The 14246-nt window shown below is 37.5% G+C and overlaps 1 protein-coding gene across 4 annotated transcripts in view; it reads left to right on the top strand.

The window, feature by feature from the left end:
• Positions 1–13781, top strand: part of ST3GAL5 (ST3 beta-galactoside alpha-2,3-sialyltransferase 5) — a 41189-nt gene extending 27408 nt beyond the window's left edge. For all 4 annotated transcript variants that reach the window (XM_030563142.1, XM_030563143.1, XM_030563145.1 and 1 more), the window contains exons 5-7: positions 1304–1490; positions 5753–5911; positions 10014–13781. In XM_030563142.1, coding sequence (XP_030419002.1) covers positions 1304–1490; positions 5753–5911; positions 10014–10277 — 610 coding nt within the window. In that variant the 3' untranslated portion in view covers positions 10278–13781. The remainder of the gene's footprint in view (positions 1–1303; positions 1491–5752; positions 5912–10013) is intronic.
• Positions 13782–14246: the final 465 nt, after the last annotated feature.

A 14246-nucleotide genomic window follows, 5' to 3' on the forward strand; every position in this document is an offset into this window, starting at 1 on the left:
TTACAGCCATCTATAAGCCACTAATAGCCTCTCTTCCCAGCTGCTTTCCCTGCCTTTTCCTCCTCCTGACAGGAAAGGTGTTAAAGGGCCACTTTGCCTTGAATAGTCCCTTGAAATATGTGTTAACTTCGTATGCTAAATTATCTGTTCCATTTTGCAGTGATACTCTGATGTTAAGGCTTTGTCTACACTGCACTTTCATTGGTAAAGCTGATCGTTAAGGGGTGTGAAAAAAACAAACACCTGAGAATTACAAAAGAGTTACAGACGAAAAGTGCCGGTGTGGACAGTGCTACTGCCTCTAGTTGGGAGTGGATTTATTTTGTTGGCGGGAGAGCTCTCTCCCGCCGACAAAGAGCAGCTACACTGTGCACCTTTTAGTGGCATGGCTGTAGTGGCACAGCTGTGTCACTAAAAGACACGTAGTCAGAGCCTTAGGCCTTGGCTACACTCACACTTTACAGCGCTGCAACTGGGGTGTGAAAAAACACCCCCCTGAGCGCTGCAAGATACAGCGCTGTAAAGCGTTAGTGTAATCAGGGCAGCAGCGCTGGGAGCGCGGCTCCCAGCGCTGCACGCTGCACCCGTAAGGGATGTGTTTACATGCCGCTCTGACTACATTCACACTTCAAAGCGCTGCCGGGGCAGTGCTTTGAAATTCCAAACATAGCCATACCCTTAGTCTACATTACAGAGTTAGGTCAACACACGGCAGCTTAAGTCAACGTAACTATAGAAATGTCTACACTACCGATGTAAGTTAGGTCAATTAAATTTTGTAGCATACACATGGCCTGAGTTAATTTCCCAGACCTGAAGAAGAGCTCTGTTTAAGCTTGAAAAATGTCTCTCTCACCAACAAAAGCTGGTCCAATAAATGATAATACCTCATCCACCTTGTCTCCTAAATTCCAGTCAGTTAGGATTGTGCAAACCCACCGAGGACATTGAGATTCCTGAGATGTCATTGAAGGGGTAATTTTTACTTGAAGAGCCTTTTATTACTGGTGGTGATATGCAGGAAGCTTTCTGTTTGCCCCTTAGAGCCCTAGTTGAGTTATAGGGCAACAAGCGACATGAACACTCCAATAGTATTTGTGCAGTTCCTTTTCAGAGCGAGGCCATCCATTGAGGTTTGTTCTTGTTACCAGAGGAGTAATTTATTCATGTATTACGTTCAAATAAAATTTGATGAGCCAACTAAAACTTGTTATTTAGGTATTTAAAGTCTCTTGTGTGATATTTGAATGACATCAGGTACCATGTTTACTTATTGTGTTTTGTTTCACTTTTTTTTTTTTAGGTTAAATAATGCACCAGTTCAGGGCTACACAGATCATGTTGGTAACAAAACTACCATAAGGATGACCTATCCAGAGGGAGCCCCACTTTCTGAAAATGAATATAACCCTCAGAGCTTGTTTGTTGTTGTCTTATTTAAAAGTGTCGATTTCAATTGGCTTCAAGCAGTGGTAAAAAATGAAGCATTGGTAGGTATAAACAGTCGACATCGCATGCGTATTTTGGTTTTCTGATGCACAGAAAACTGATTTTTCTAGTCTGGTCACTATTTTACTGTACTGAATTCTTCACAAACAGTCAGGGTGGGTTATTTTAAATCAGCAAGCAGGAAACTTTGTTTAAATATTCAGTTTTAATCCTGTTTTGCATTTGTACTTTGAATGATTTTTCTAAAGAAAGGTTGATTCTCATTGATTGGTATAACGTGGTACTACTTTTCACTAACCAGGAGGATACACAATATTTAATGGCACAGAGAGTACACTTATAAAGTTTGTGGATGATACCAGACTGGGAGGGTTGCAAGTGCTCTGGAGGCTAGGATTAAAATTCAAAATGATCTGGACAAACTGGAGAAATGGTCTGAGGTAAATAGGATGAAATTCAATAAGGACAAATGCAAAGTACTCCACTTAAGAAGGAACAATCAGTTGCACACATACAAAATGGAAAATGACTGCCTAGGAAGGAGTATTGCAGAAGGAGATTGGGGAGTTATAGTGGATCTCAAGCTACATATGAGTCCACAGTTTAACACTAATTGATGCAAAAAAAGCTAACATCATTCTGGGATGTATTAGCAGGCGTGTTGTAAGCAAGACACAAGAAGTAATTCTTCTGCTCTGCTCCACGCTGAGTAGGCCTCAGCTGGAGTTATTGTGTTCAGTTCTGGGCACCACATTTCAGGAAGGATGTGGACAGATTGGAGAAAGTCTAGAGGAGAGCAACAAAACTGGTGAAAGGTTTTGAAAACATGACCTATGAGGGAAGATTGAAGAAATGGGGTTTGTTTAGTCTGGAAAAGAGAAGACTGACGGGGAAGGGGGATATGATAACAATTTTCAAGTACGTAAAAGATTTTTGTAAGGAGGCAATGAAAAATTGTTCTCCTTAACCTCTGAGGATAGGACAAGAAGCAATGGGCTTAAACTGCAGCAAGAGTAGTTTAGGTTGGACGTTAGGAAAAACTTTCAAACTGTTGGTAGTTAAGCACTGGAATAAATTGCCCAGGGAAGTTGTGGAATCTCCATCACTGGATATTCTTAAGAGCAGGTTAGACAAACACCTATCATGGATGGTCTAGACAATACTTAGTACAGCTATGAGTGCAGGGGGCGGGAATAGATGACCTCTTGAGGTCCCTTCCAGTCCTATGTTTCTATGACTTACATGAATTTAAGCAGTTATGTAGCTTAACATAGATTGTCAGATTCTTAATTTTTATATTTTTGTTAGAAAATGCTGAATGACAAATTTATGTACTAGATTTTTTTTTTTTTTTTTTTTAGCAGTGACTTGTCTAGCTGCATTATATAGGAGATAGTATAGCTTAGTGGCTAGAGAACTGAACCGGGACTCAGGAGAAGTGGGTTTAATTCCTGGCTCTTCCATTGGCCTGTGTGGCCCTGGGCAGGTCACTTCTCCGTGTCCCTTAATTTTCTCATTTATAAGATAGGGATAGTGATACTGTGACCTCTTTGATAAAGTATTTTGAGATATAAAAGATGAGAAGCTCTATATAAAGACTAAGTGGTTGTCATATTATTATTGGTACTATTTGGATGTAAATTAGCATTTAATTAAAAATTCCCCTAAAATATCATTTAAAAATTGTTTTTGTTAAAGCTACCTTAAATATGCTGGATACATAAGGAAAAAAAATATTATTTTTTTTCCTTTAAAGCCAATTGATTTACTAAACAACAGAAGTATTATCTGTAGTTAATTGAACTGATTTCTTTCTGGTTATCACATCCATCAAGATTTTATAACTTGTAGATCTCGTCCTGCCCCTTCGTGTTTATTGACAGATTAAAAGAGGAAAACAAGTTTTCTGCTTTTTAAGCTTCCAGATGGTTTCAGAACTTTGAATGAATTAATCAGTGCACTGAACTACTTGAATAAACTGAAATGAAGAAAATATTTTCTTTGCACCTGCAGAAGGGGCTAGGTCTGTCAAAAGCTGGTGTAACACTTCAAACCCTGGTTCTAGGTTCATAGCCAATGACTTCAATTAGTTCAGTGGTTCAACTTTTCTGGCAGCAAACATATACTGTTTGAATACTATTTTGATATTTACATTATTGTAATATATTTAAATAAATTTAGGCCTTTATATAGCATAATTTCAAATTGAATTTGAAATATATCTTCTAAAAAAAGTTGAATTAAAATAAATCACATTTTTGTGCTTTTTTTATCCACCTTGCAAGCAATCTATTTGTTGCAGTACTTCTAGTTTTTGTTCATGTTAGTACATAGAAGTGATACTGTATGCTCACACTGATGCCTTTCACCCAAGTGTCTTGATCCTTTACACACACTAAACATCAAAATACCTTATGTGCTCAGTAAAGTATAATTCATTTTGTATTTGGGTTAAGTGACTTGGTTAAGGTTGTAGAGCCAGGAACAGAAACCAGATGTTCTGACTGCCAGTCCCCTTTCTTAACTGCTAAACCACATCATGCTCGTTTAAGGGTGTTTGTGTTATGTGTAATAGATATAATTAAATAAAAATGTCACTAGTTTGTATTAGCTGGCGTTGATTATTGCCTTTCAATTTCTGTATGCAGATTCATTTAGTTGCTTAATGTATATTTAAAGAAATAGATTTATATGCAAGAGACACCTGAAGTATTGTATTTTATTGATTAGAATTATCATGAAAACATGAAATCCCATAAATTATTCATTAGCGATATATTTAATAGAAAACTGTCGAGATATTTAGCAGTTTGTGCACATAATATTACAGATAATGCAAAGGAAGGTTAAATTCTATTGTTTTGCTATCTGAATTAGTTTATGGAAGGCTTTTAGACTTGCAGAATTGACCACGACTACCTATTACCGCATGCATTTAGGTAGAATATACTATTTTATTACAGTGCTCAGCGTTATATGTTCTGCTCTTTAAAAAAAATGCTTTATATATAATACAGGTGACACTAATGAAGAAGTTATCCTTAAATTATCCTTTGAATTTAAATATTGGTGATATTACACTGAATGATTATTGATTTTTAGAGTTAACAGACAAACGTATTACATTTGTGGAACTTTGAGGAACTATCACTGAGTGGTGTATTGGGCCCAAGCAATGTGTAGTTTATAGAACACAAGCATACCTTTCAGAAAAAATTGCACAATTTTTCACATAGCAGCATTATGTTAACAACTGTTGAATGCACTCTCTGCTCTGAACCGGATATTTGACTGACTGACTTTGGTGGCTCTAGTGTCCTTTTATGGGCTTAAAGTTTTGGCTCTATGAGCTAAGATCAAGTGTAAATAGTTTCTTGACCTATCCAAGACCGTGATCAAGTGTCTTGATATTTTTGGTCTTTTGACCTTGAGATGAAAACTTTGTGTGTGTCTCTGGGACCTTTGAAGTAAGTTATATCTATTCTAATAATGAAAAGTCATTGTGTTTTTGTAATATCAGAAGAGAAGTCATATTATAGAAATAGATATAACAAATATTTTTCATAGGGATTTTTTGGGAAAGAATGTGTCCAGTGTACAGAAATGGCACCCTCTTCTTGCATCACTTTTCTTATTTGCTCACTCTGACACAATTTATGGAGAGAAACGTAAAATGAGCCTGATTCTGATCTTTCACCAGTTTAGCACAGGGCATCTCCATTGACTTCTTTAACATTCTGACATATTCTGGCATGAGATCAGAATTGGGCTCGCTGAGTTTCATTGTTCTTCTCTCCTTCTATCCTACAACACTTGTTAAATGTACACTATCAGCTAGAAATACAGTTAAGTGGAAAATGTGAGTAAAATAGTTTCAGGTCCTACACCTGTTTGCAAGTCATTCGGCCAACTGTTGCAGAATTTTGATCAAGTTTTTCCTCTCCTTTCAAATGCTTTCTCTACTGTGTTGCTGTGGGAAAGCCCAAATAGAGGCAAGAGGGGATGGGTTGATGGGTGACTGTCCACGAAAGTGCAGTCTCATGTTCAAAGTAAATGAACTAAACAGATAAAGAATTGCATTTTCTCTTTTCTCAACTTAAGTATTATTTGTTTAAAAGAAGTCAGGCATTTGGGAATTATACATCAACGTCCTAGTAAGTCTTTGCCATAAATAATTTCTGACGCGCTTTGGACAATCTTATGTTTTAATAGTATTGAGTTACGTGCTGTGCCCCAGTATCAGTTTGCCATGTCAATGTATTTGTTTCTCTGTGTTTAATTAATTATTTTTTCCCCTCTTTAGCCACTATGGGTGCGACTATTTTTTTGGAAGCAGGTGGCTGAGAAAATTCCTGTAACACCAAAACAGTTTCGTATTTTAAATCCGATCATCATTAAAGAGACTGCCTTGGATATACTACAGTACCCTGAGCCTCGATCTAAATTCTGGGGCTGGGATAAGGTAAGATACCTTTTTTGGAAGGTGCTGGATAGATACATTTAACTCCTTCGAAATCTAATACGACAAGATCAAATAAAAAAGAGTTTGGACTTTTCAGTGTAGTCTCTGTGCAATTTCTCAGTCATTGTAAAGTCTTGTCTTCTCAAACACTCTTTGTATTTTCTTTAACATTCCCTATTAGATATTTGTAAAATAGTCGGGTTTAGCGTTCTCATTAATTATACAAAAAGTTCAAAATCTAGGGCCATTTTAGTTTTTAAGTTAGGGGTTAGGCTTGTTTTTGTTCACGTAAGGTGACCTGCATGTGATTTTTTTTTCAATACCCCAAAGTTTTAAAAAGAAGTACTTCTGTGAAATGCATTAAGAATGCAGGTCTTCTCAATACCATGTACATGTGGTAGGCCATGCACTGCGTTTAAATATTAAGAATGTAAAGCTTTTGAATCATTTGTATGTCCCTTTTTTGCTGAGGAGGATTTTACCTAAAGAATATGCCTACACTGTAAAAATAGGTGAGTTCTTCGCTTGGGGTAGCTCACTTGGGTTAAAATAGCAGTTATTAAGCAATCAATTTGTAAGTGTCTGGAGGATAGTAGGGTAATAAGTAATAAGCATGGATTTATCAAGAATACATCATGCCAAACCCCAACCTAATATCCTTCCTTGGGAGGATAACTGGCTTTGTGGATATAGGAGAAGCTGTAGATGTGATATATGTTGATTTTTTGCAAGGCTTTTGACACATCACATTCTCATAAGCAAACTAGGAAAATATGGGCTCGATAAAATTACTATAAGCTGGGTGCACAGCTGATTGAAAACCTATACCCAAAGTAGCTATCAATGGTCAGCTGTAAAGCTGGAGTGGGAGCTATAGAACATAAGAACTGTCATACTGGGTCAGACCAAAGGTCCATCTAGCCCAGTATCCTGTCTTCCGACAGTGGCCAATGTCAGGTGCCCCTGAGGGAATGAATAGAACAGGTGATCATCAAGTGATCCATTCCCTGTTGCTCATTCCCAGCTTCTGGCAAACAGAAGCTGGGGATGCTATCCCTGCCCATTCTGGCTAATAGCCATTCATGGACCCTATTCTCCATGAGTTTATCTAGTTCTTTTTTGAACCCTCTTACAGTGTTGGTCTTCACAACATACTCTGGCAAAAAGTTCCACAGGTTGACCTTGTGTTGTGTGAAGAAATACTTTTGTTTGTTTTAACCCTGCTGCCCATTGATTTCATTTGGTGAGCCCCAGTTCTTGTGTTATGATGAGTAACTAACACTTCCTTATTTACTTGACCCACCCCAGTCATGATTTTATAGACTTCAAGCATATCCCCCTTTAGTCGTCTCTTTTCCAAGCTGAAAAGTCCCAGTTTTACTAATCTCTCCTCGTACGGAAGCCGTTCCATACCGCTAATAATTTTTGTTGACCATTTCTGTAACTTTTCCAGTTTCAATATATCTTTTTGAAATGAGGGGACCACACCTGTATGCAGTATTCAAAATGTGAGCGTACCATGGATTTATATAACGGCAATATGATATTTTCTATCTTATTATCTATCCCTTTCCTAATAATGCCCAACATTCTGTTCGCTTTTTTGATTGCCACTGCACATTGGATATTTTCAGAGAACTATCCACAATGACTCCAAGATCTTTCTTGAGTGGTAACAACTAATTTAGACCCCATCATTTTATATGTATAGTTGGGATTATGTTTTCCAATGTGCTTTACTTTATATTTATCAGCATGGAATTTCATCTGCTATTTTGTTGCCCAGTCACCCAGTTTTGAGAGATCCTTTTATAGCTCTTCACAGTTTGCCTGGGACTTAACTATCTTTAGTAGTTTTGTATCATCTGCAAATTTTGCCACCTCCTGGTTACCCCTTTTTCCAGATTATTTATGAATAAATTGAACGGGACTGGGCCCAGTACAGACCCCTGGGGGATGCCACTATTTACTGCTCTCCATTCTGAAAACTGACGATTTATTCCTACCCTTCGTTTCTTATCTTTTAACCAGTTACCAGAGGACTTCCCTCTTATCTCATGATAGCTTACTTTGCTTAAGAGCCTTTGGTGAGGGACCTTGTCAAAGGCTTTCTGAAAATCTAAGTACACTATAATCCACTGGATCCCCCTTGTCCAAATGCTTGTTGACCCCCTTCAAAGAATTCTAGTAGATTGGTAAGGCATGATTTCCCTTTCCAAAGCCATGTTGACTCTTCTCCAACAAATTTATGTCCATCTGTGTGTCTGACAATTTTGTTCTTTACTATAGTTTCAACCAGTTTGCCCGGTACTGAAGTCAGGCTTACTGGCTTGTAATTGCTGGGATCACCTCTGGAGTCTTTTTTAAAAATTGGCATCACATTAGCTATCCTCCAGTCATTTGGTACAGAAGCTGATTGAAATGATAGGTTACAGATTACAGTTAGTAGTTCTGCAATTTCACATTTGAGTTCCTTCAGAACTTTTGGGTGAATACCGTCTGGTCCTGATGACTTATTACTGTTTAGTTTATCAATTTGTTCCAAAACCTCCTCTAATGACACCTCAGTCTGGGTGGGACAGTTGCTCAGATCTGTCACCTAAAAAGAATGGCTCAGGTTTGGGAATCTTCCTCACATCCTCAGGCATGAAGACTGATGCAAATAATTCGTTGAGTTTCTCTGCAGTGGCCTTGTCGTCCTTGAGTGCTCCTTTAGCACTCAATCGTCCAGTGGTCCCACTGGTGGTTTAGCAGGCTTCCTGTTTCTGATGTACTTAATTTTTTTTTTGCTATTACTTCTTGAGTCATTGGCTAGCTGTTCAAATTCTTTTTCGGCCTTCCTAATTATTTATTTTTTCGCCTCATTTGCCAGAATTTATGCTCCTTTCTATTTTCCTCACTAGAATTTAACTTCCACTTTTTTAAAGGATGCCTTTTTGCCTCTCACTGCTTCTTTTACTTTGTTGTTTAACCATAGTGGCACTTTTTTGATTCTCTTATTATGTTTTTTAATTTGGAGTATACATTTAAGTTGTGGATTCATGCTTCATACATTTAGCTTCTGTTTTCTTTCATTGTTGATGCAAGGCCTATATTGGACTTCGTACTGTTCAATATTTTCACTGATGACTTGGATAATGTAGTGGAGAATGTACATCTAAAATTTGTGGATGACACCAAGATGGGAGAGGTTGCTAGCACTTTAGAGGACAGGATTAGAATTCAGAAAGATCTTAACAAATTGGAAAAGTGGTCTAAGATCGATAAGATTAAATTCAATAAAGACGTGCAAATTACTACTCCTAGGATGAAAAATAAATAAATGCACAACTACAAAATGGGGAATAACTGGGTAGGTGATAGAACTGCATAAAAAGATCTGAGGATTATAGTAGTTCTCAAATTGAGTATGACTCAACTGTTTGATGCAAATGTGATGCAGTGCTAAAAAGGCTAATATTGTTCTGGGATGTCTTATGGATCGTAGTATGTCAGGCACAGGGGGCAATTGTCCCACTCTATTTAGCATTGATAAGTGCTCAACTCGAGTACTATGTCCAGTGCTGGTCACTGCACTGTAAGAAAGAGGTGGACAAATTGGTGAGAGTCCAGAATGGATCAACAAAAATGATACAAAGTTTGAAAACCTGATCTATGAGGAAGGTTAAAAAAAAAAAAAAGGTGGGGGGCATGTTTATTCTTGAGAAAAGAAGTCTTCAGGCATGTTGTAAAGAGCTGTTGTAGAGGACTGTTTTAAAGAGGACAGTGATCAGTTGTTTTCCATGTCCATACAAAAAGTAGTTGACTTCAGCTGCAGCAAAGATGATTTAGGTTAGATATTAGAAAAATTTTCTAACTATAAGGATAAATAAGTACTGGAAGAGGCTTCCAAGGGAGGTTTTGGTATCCCTGTCATTGGAGGTTTTTAAGAATAAGTTAAACAAACACGGCAGGAATGGTCTAGCTATACTTGGTCTTGCCTCAGTGCAGGATGATGGTCTACGTGACCTCTGGAGGTCTCTTCCACCCCTACATTTCTATGATTGTGAAAACTGATAAAGGGGAAAGATGTTGTATTGTGAATGTTTATTTTTCTTTTCAGAATGTTCCCACAATTGGGGTCACTGCAGTTGTTCTGGCCACACATTTATGTGATGAAGTGAGTTTAGCAGGATTTGGATATGACCTCCGTCAACCCAACACACCTTTGCACTACTATGACAATCTGTGCATGGCCGCAATGGAAGGACAAACTATGCATAATGTGACAACTGAAACAAAATTCCTACAAAAACTGATCAAAGAAGGGATTGTGAAAGATCTCAGTGGAGGAATACAGTGTGAATTCTGCAAAAAACCAAGCTAATGACTGGAATTGAGAGCACAGACTGGATTAGAGGTTCCTGCAGCCTTGCCAGCAATGGCCCTTTCAGTGCTCTCATCCCACAAAGACTTTGAAGAATCTCTCTTCTTCGTATTTCTGTTGCTTTTTAATGTCAAGTTGAATTCGTTGTATTTTTTTATTTATTTTGAGTCCAGGTTTTTACCTTGCACACTTTTGTGGATAATTATCAATACAGTTTTGAGTTTAGAGAGATTAATTTAAAATATGTCATGTTTTAAGCTATCTGAAGGAAAACAAAATGTGTAGGTTTTATACGTGAAGGACACTCACGAACCTAGGTGTGTGTTACCTAATCTGGGGAGAGAAGAATTGTTCCCACTAAAGTGGTGTTGCCTTTGTGGGTCCATTTGTCAGTACATAATTCCTCTGTGCATACAAAGAAAAGCAAAGGTGTGTGTTTCTAAGTGAATTTGCTTTGTTGCTTGCAGGTTCACTAGTTTTTGTGGTAGATCATCCACTTATATAACCTTCCACAGATATTTAGGCTACTCCCTTTCTGTGCTGATACCTATTTTGGGGGGGGGGGGGGTGTGAAGGGGCCGGGAGCAGGAAAGAGGAAAACTGATGTGGCAGTGGAGCTGAACAGTAAGTTCATTAATGCCACATCTAGTCATGCCTGGTATTTAAATCATTGACCGGTGTGAATGCTTTAGGATTAGAACGCTGGCTACTTAAACACTTGACACATTTGGGCCTGACCATGTTATAACCAGATTTAGCCTACAGTAGATACCTAACCTGAGTCCAAACTCTTCTCTTTCCCATCCTGGCTCCAAAACACCTGGTCATAATGTGGTTGGGTCACAAAAAAGTTTAAGCGTCATTGTTACAGGAACAGCATCAACATGAATTCCAGTCCTTTTTAGGGAGAGAGTTAAAAAGTAGTGTTTTGGGCTACACTGTCCCTTTTGTTATTTTATAAAAAGGTTTTAGTCCTTGCTGCTGAATGAAAGACCCACAAACAAAATGGAAACTTACTATGTAGTAGTCAGAGTAAAACTTAACTACAGACAAAGTATAAGAAGGAAAAGATTTTACTTAATCTCCTTCATGGTACAGTAGGTATTAACTTGCAACAGTACTATGTAAAATAAAGATTCAGACTCAAATATAGTTTAAGTTGATAGTGGCCCTTTTATCTTGTGAATATGGTGTATGCTTCTTAATTGGAAGGGTGAGAGTGAAATTGTTTGCTTTACAGACCACCTAATAAACTGGCAATTCTGTGTGCACAAATAACTTATGCAGAAGAATTTGCCTTTGAGGAGGTAGCATGATCTACTAGCACTGTACAATGTCTTCTAAGTGCAGATTGCTTTTAAAAATTCCTGTATAAATGTACTTTCTAATGACCGGAAATCAATGCAATTGAAAAAAAGCGGGATTGCAGATTTGTGAGTAAGTCTGAACTGTTTCGTTTTATTTTTCAAATAACACAGTTGTGGTTATTGGATTACTTGCTTTTGAGTGCTGTCTGTTACTCAGAGCGAGTGAAAAATGCTTTATTTGAATGCGAAATGGTATCAGAAAGTTAATAGATGTGAACAGGTGGAATATAATTATATGAATTACAGGAATCACTTTGACTTTCCAGGTGACAAACCTTCCTATTAGTTTCTTATCATATGGTAAGATACACTAGGCATATTTTTAAAATTAGCATCAGGTTAAATTGCATCAAGAAAATAGGATGTGGGAATGGAATATAGTATTCATACTTGCCATGAAGAGTAGGTCTAATGGATGATTGTGTATGAACGCAGAAGTTGCACTGGCTATGGTTGTGAGACAATAAAACAGTGCCAGTTTACAAAGCGTAACACTGAAGATAGTGGCTATGAGCCTGATCTTTCCTAAGCACCCACACATCCCCTAAAGCGAATGATTAGAAATCATGCTGTGTGTGTTCAGGGCTCCATTTGTGCAACAGCAATAATATTAACCTAACTTCCTCCTCGTAACTTGGAACAGACTAATTTTTGTAACGGCAATACATTTCTAGTCCATGTTTTTTGTATGCTTTTAAGTATAGATCAAACTGTTTACTTGAAAAATTACTGATATATAAAGAGTTTTTAAGATAGTGATTTGTTTACTATAACATGTTGATTATTATCCCCTTATAGTTAAGATGAAAGCAAGCTACCTTAACTCCATTCAATATTACTGAAATATGAAAGAGTTTGGGAAAGTTCAAATGTGCATATGGACAGTAGTACACTGATGTCTTTCAAAGTGCTGTTGCACAAACATTTTGTTGTACATCAACTGTTAGTTCACCAGGATTTCACACTGTTATGACTTAAGAATATGAAAATGTGAACTTAATAGAATGAAAGTATTATTAAAGCAATCAGTAACGTCCTTTGAGGTTTTCGATTTATCATCAGCTCTACAAGATGCTTTCATGTGTGCTTAAACTGTAGTCCAACCAACTTTGTCAGTTGTGATAAAACTTTTTTTCTCTGTAGTAGTAAATATGTGGAATATTCCTATGTGGATGTGACCATTACTGAAACAACAATGGAATTCAGGCTGTGAAAAGCAATAAACAGATGGAACCGCTTTCTATTTATGTAGTTTCACAGGCCACAACATATAATTCTTACTGAAAAATACAGAATATGTAGCTAGAGAGTTCACTGGTCCAGTTTAATAGTTGACATTAGATCCCATGCCATCTAGAAAGAGGAGACCTTATGGAATAGTTCCTCATTTCCTTTCACTTATGCCAGTTTAATTTCATGAGAGTTATTTTTGGATCTCCTTGGTGTATATGAGACTTGGTCCCCTACTCACAGCCAATGTGCTCTCCAGCTTCTTGAGGCTAACGTAGATGAGAATATATTTGTCTTCCTTACAGCATTGTCCTTAGTGTTATAAATATGTTTACATTAAAAGTACTTGTAGTGAGATTTAAAGAATTTGGGAGTGAAGATAAAGAAACCTCATATTAGAATTTGCCTTTTATAATAACATTATGGTGGGAGGAGGCACAGATACATATTCAGTATCTGTGCAGTCTGTATGCTTTTTTCATTGTTACTGGATGTGTTTTTACTTTGGTGTCTAGAACTTTGTTAATTTTTCAACTTTGAATGGTGGTAGGTTGTTACTGTGCAGCATCTGTCACCTGAAAAAGGCAAAACATGATATACGAGATGATCTGTTCAATCTTAAAGTATTTAGATCTGTAATCTACTCTAAACTACTTTTAAAAAGAGGGCAGTAGTTTGCCCATTTAAAAATATATTTTATTAAAAAAAATCTTTGAAGTAATTCTGAGTTTAGTTCATATTTGGGGGGTTATTTAGAAGATAGCACAAGAGACATACCTAGGAACAGCTCAATTATTTTGGCTTGAAAGAGGTTGCCCATTCTAATTTGCTTTCACAGATTTTCACAGTTTTGTGTGTGCAGAGTATCGATTTCATTGCTGTGTATGTACAGGAATCCTGCATGTAACTGGAGGCAAGCCAGTGCCAGCTTGGAATTTTTGTATGGTAGTTTGTACAGTGCTATGAACATGTAAAATGCTGATGTATGTAAAATACAGGCAAATGGAGTAGTGTAAATACAATGTGAGACTATTCTACAAAGCACTGTTAGTCTCCATGAAAGATCTGTAATCCAACGGTATTCAAATGGGATTGCGACCCCGTCTTGAGGTACTTGGAGATGTATATAGAGACTGAATGTAGACCAACCTCTTCTGCCAGTGGGTGCTGAGTGGTAACTTGGACTTTAGTCTAGCAGCCTGGTCTTGAATAAGAGGTAACAGAGGTAACCACTGACATAGAAAGGAGAGACCTGCACAGAAAAGAAGCATGAGGTGGCTTTTGTCACCAGGCCTTGTCCTTCAGCAAGGCGAGGCAGGGAGGTTGCTTGAAACCTATTCCTCTTTCAGAGGCGACAACGGAGACTACACAG

Source organism: Gopherus evgoodei, chromosome 5, assembly GCF_007399415.2.
Source record: "Gopherus evgoodei ecotype Sinaloan lineage chromosome 5, rGopEvg1_v1.p, whole genome shotgun sequence".
Classification (NCBI taxonomy): Eukaryota; Metazoa; Chordata; order Testudines; family Testudinidae; genus Gopherus; species Gopherus evgoodei.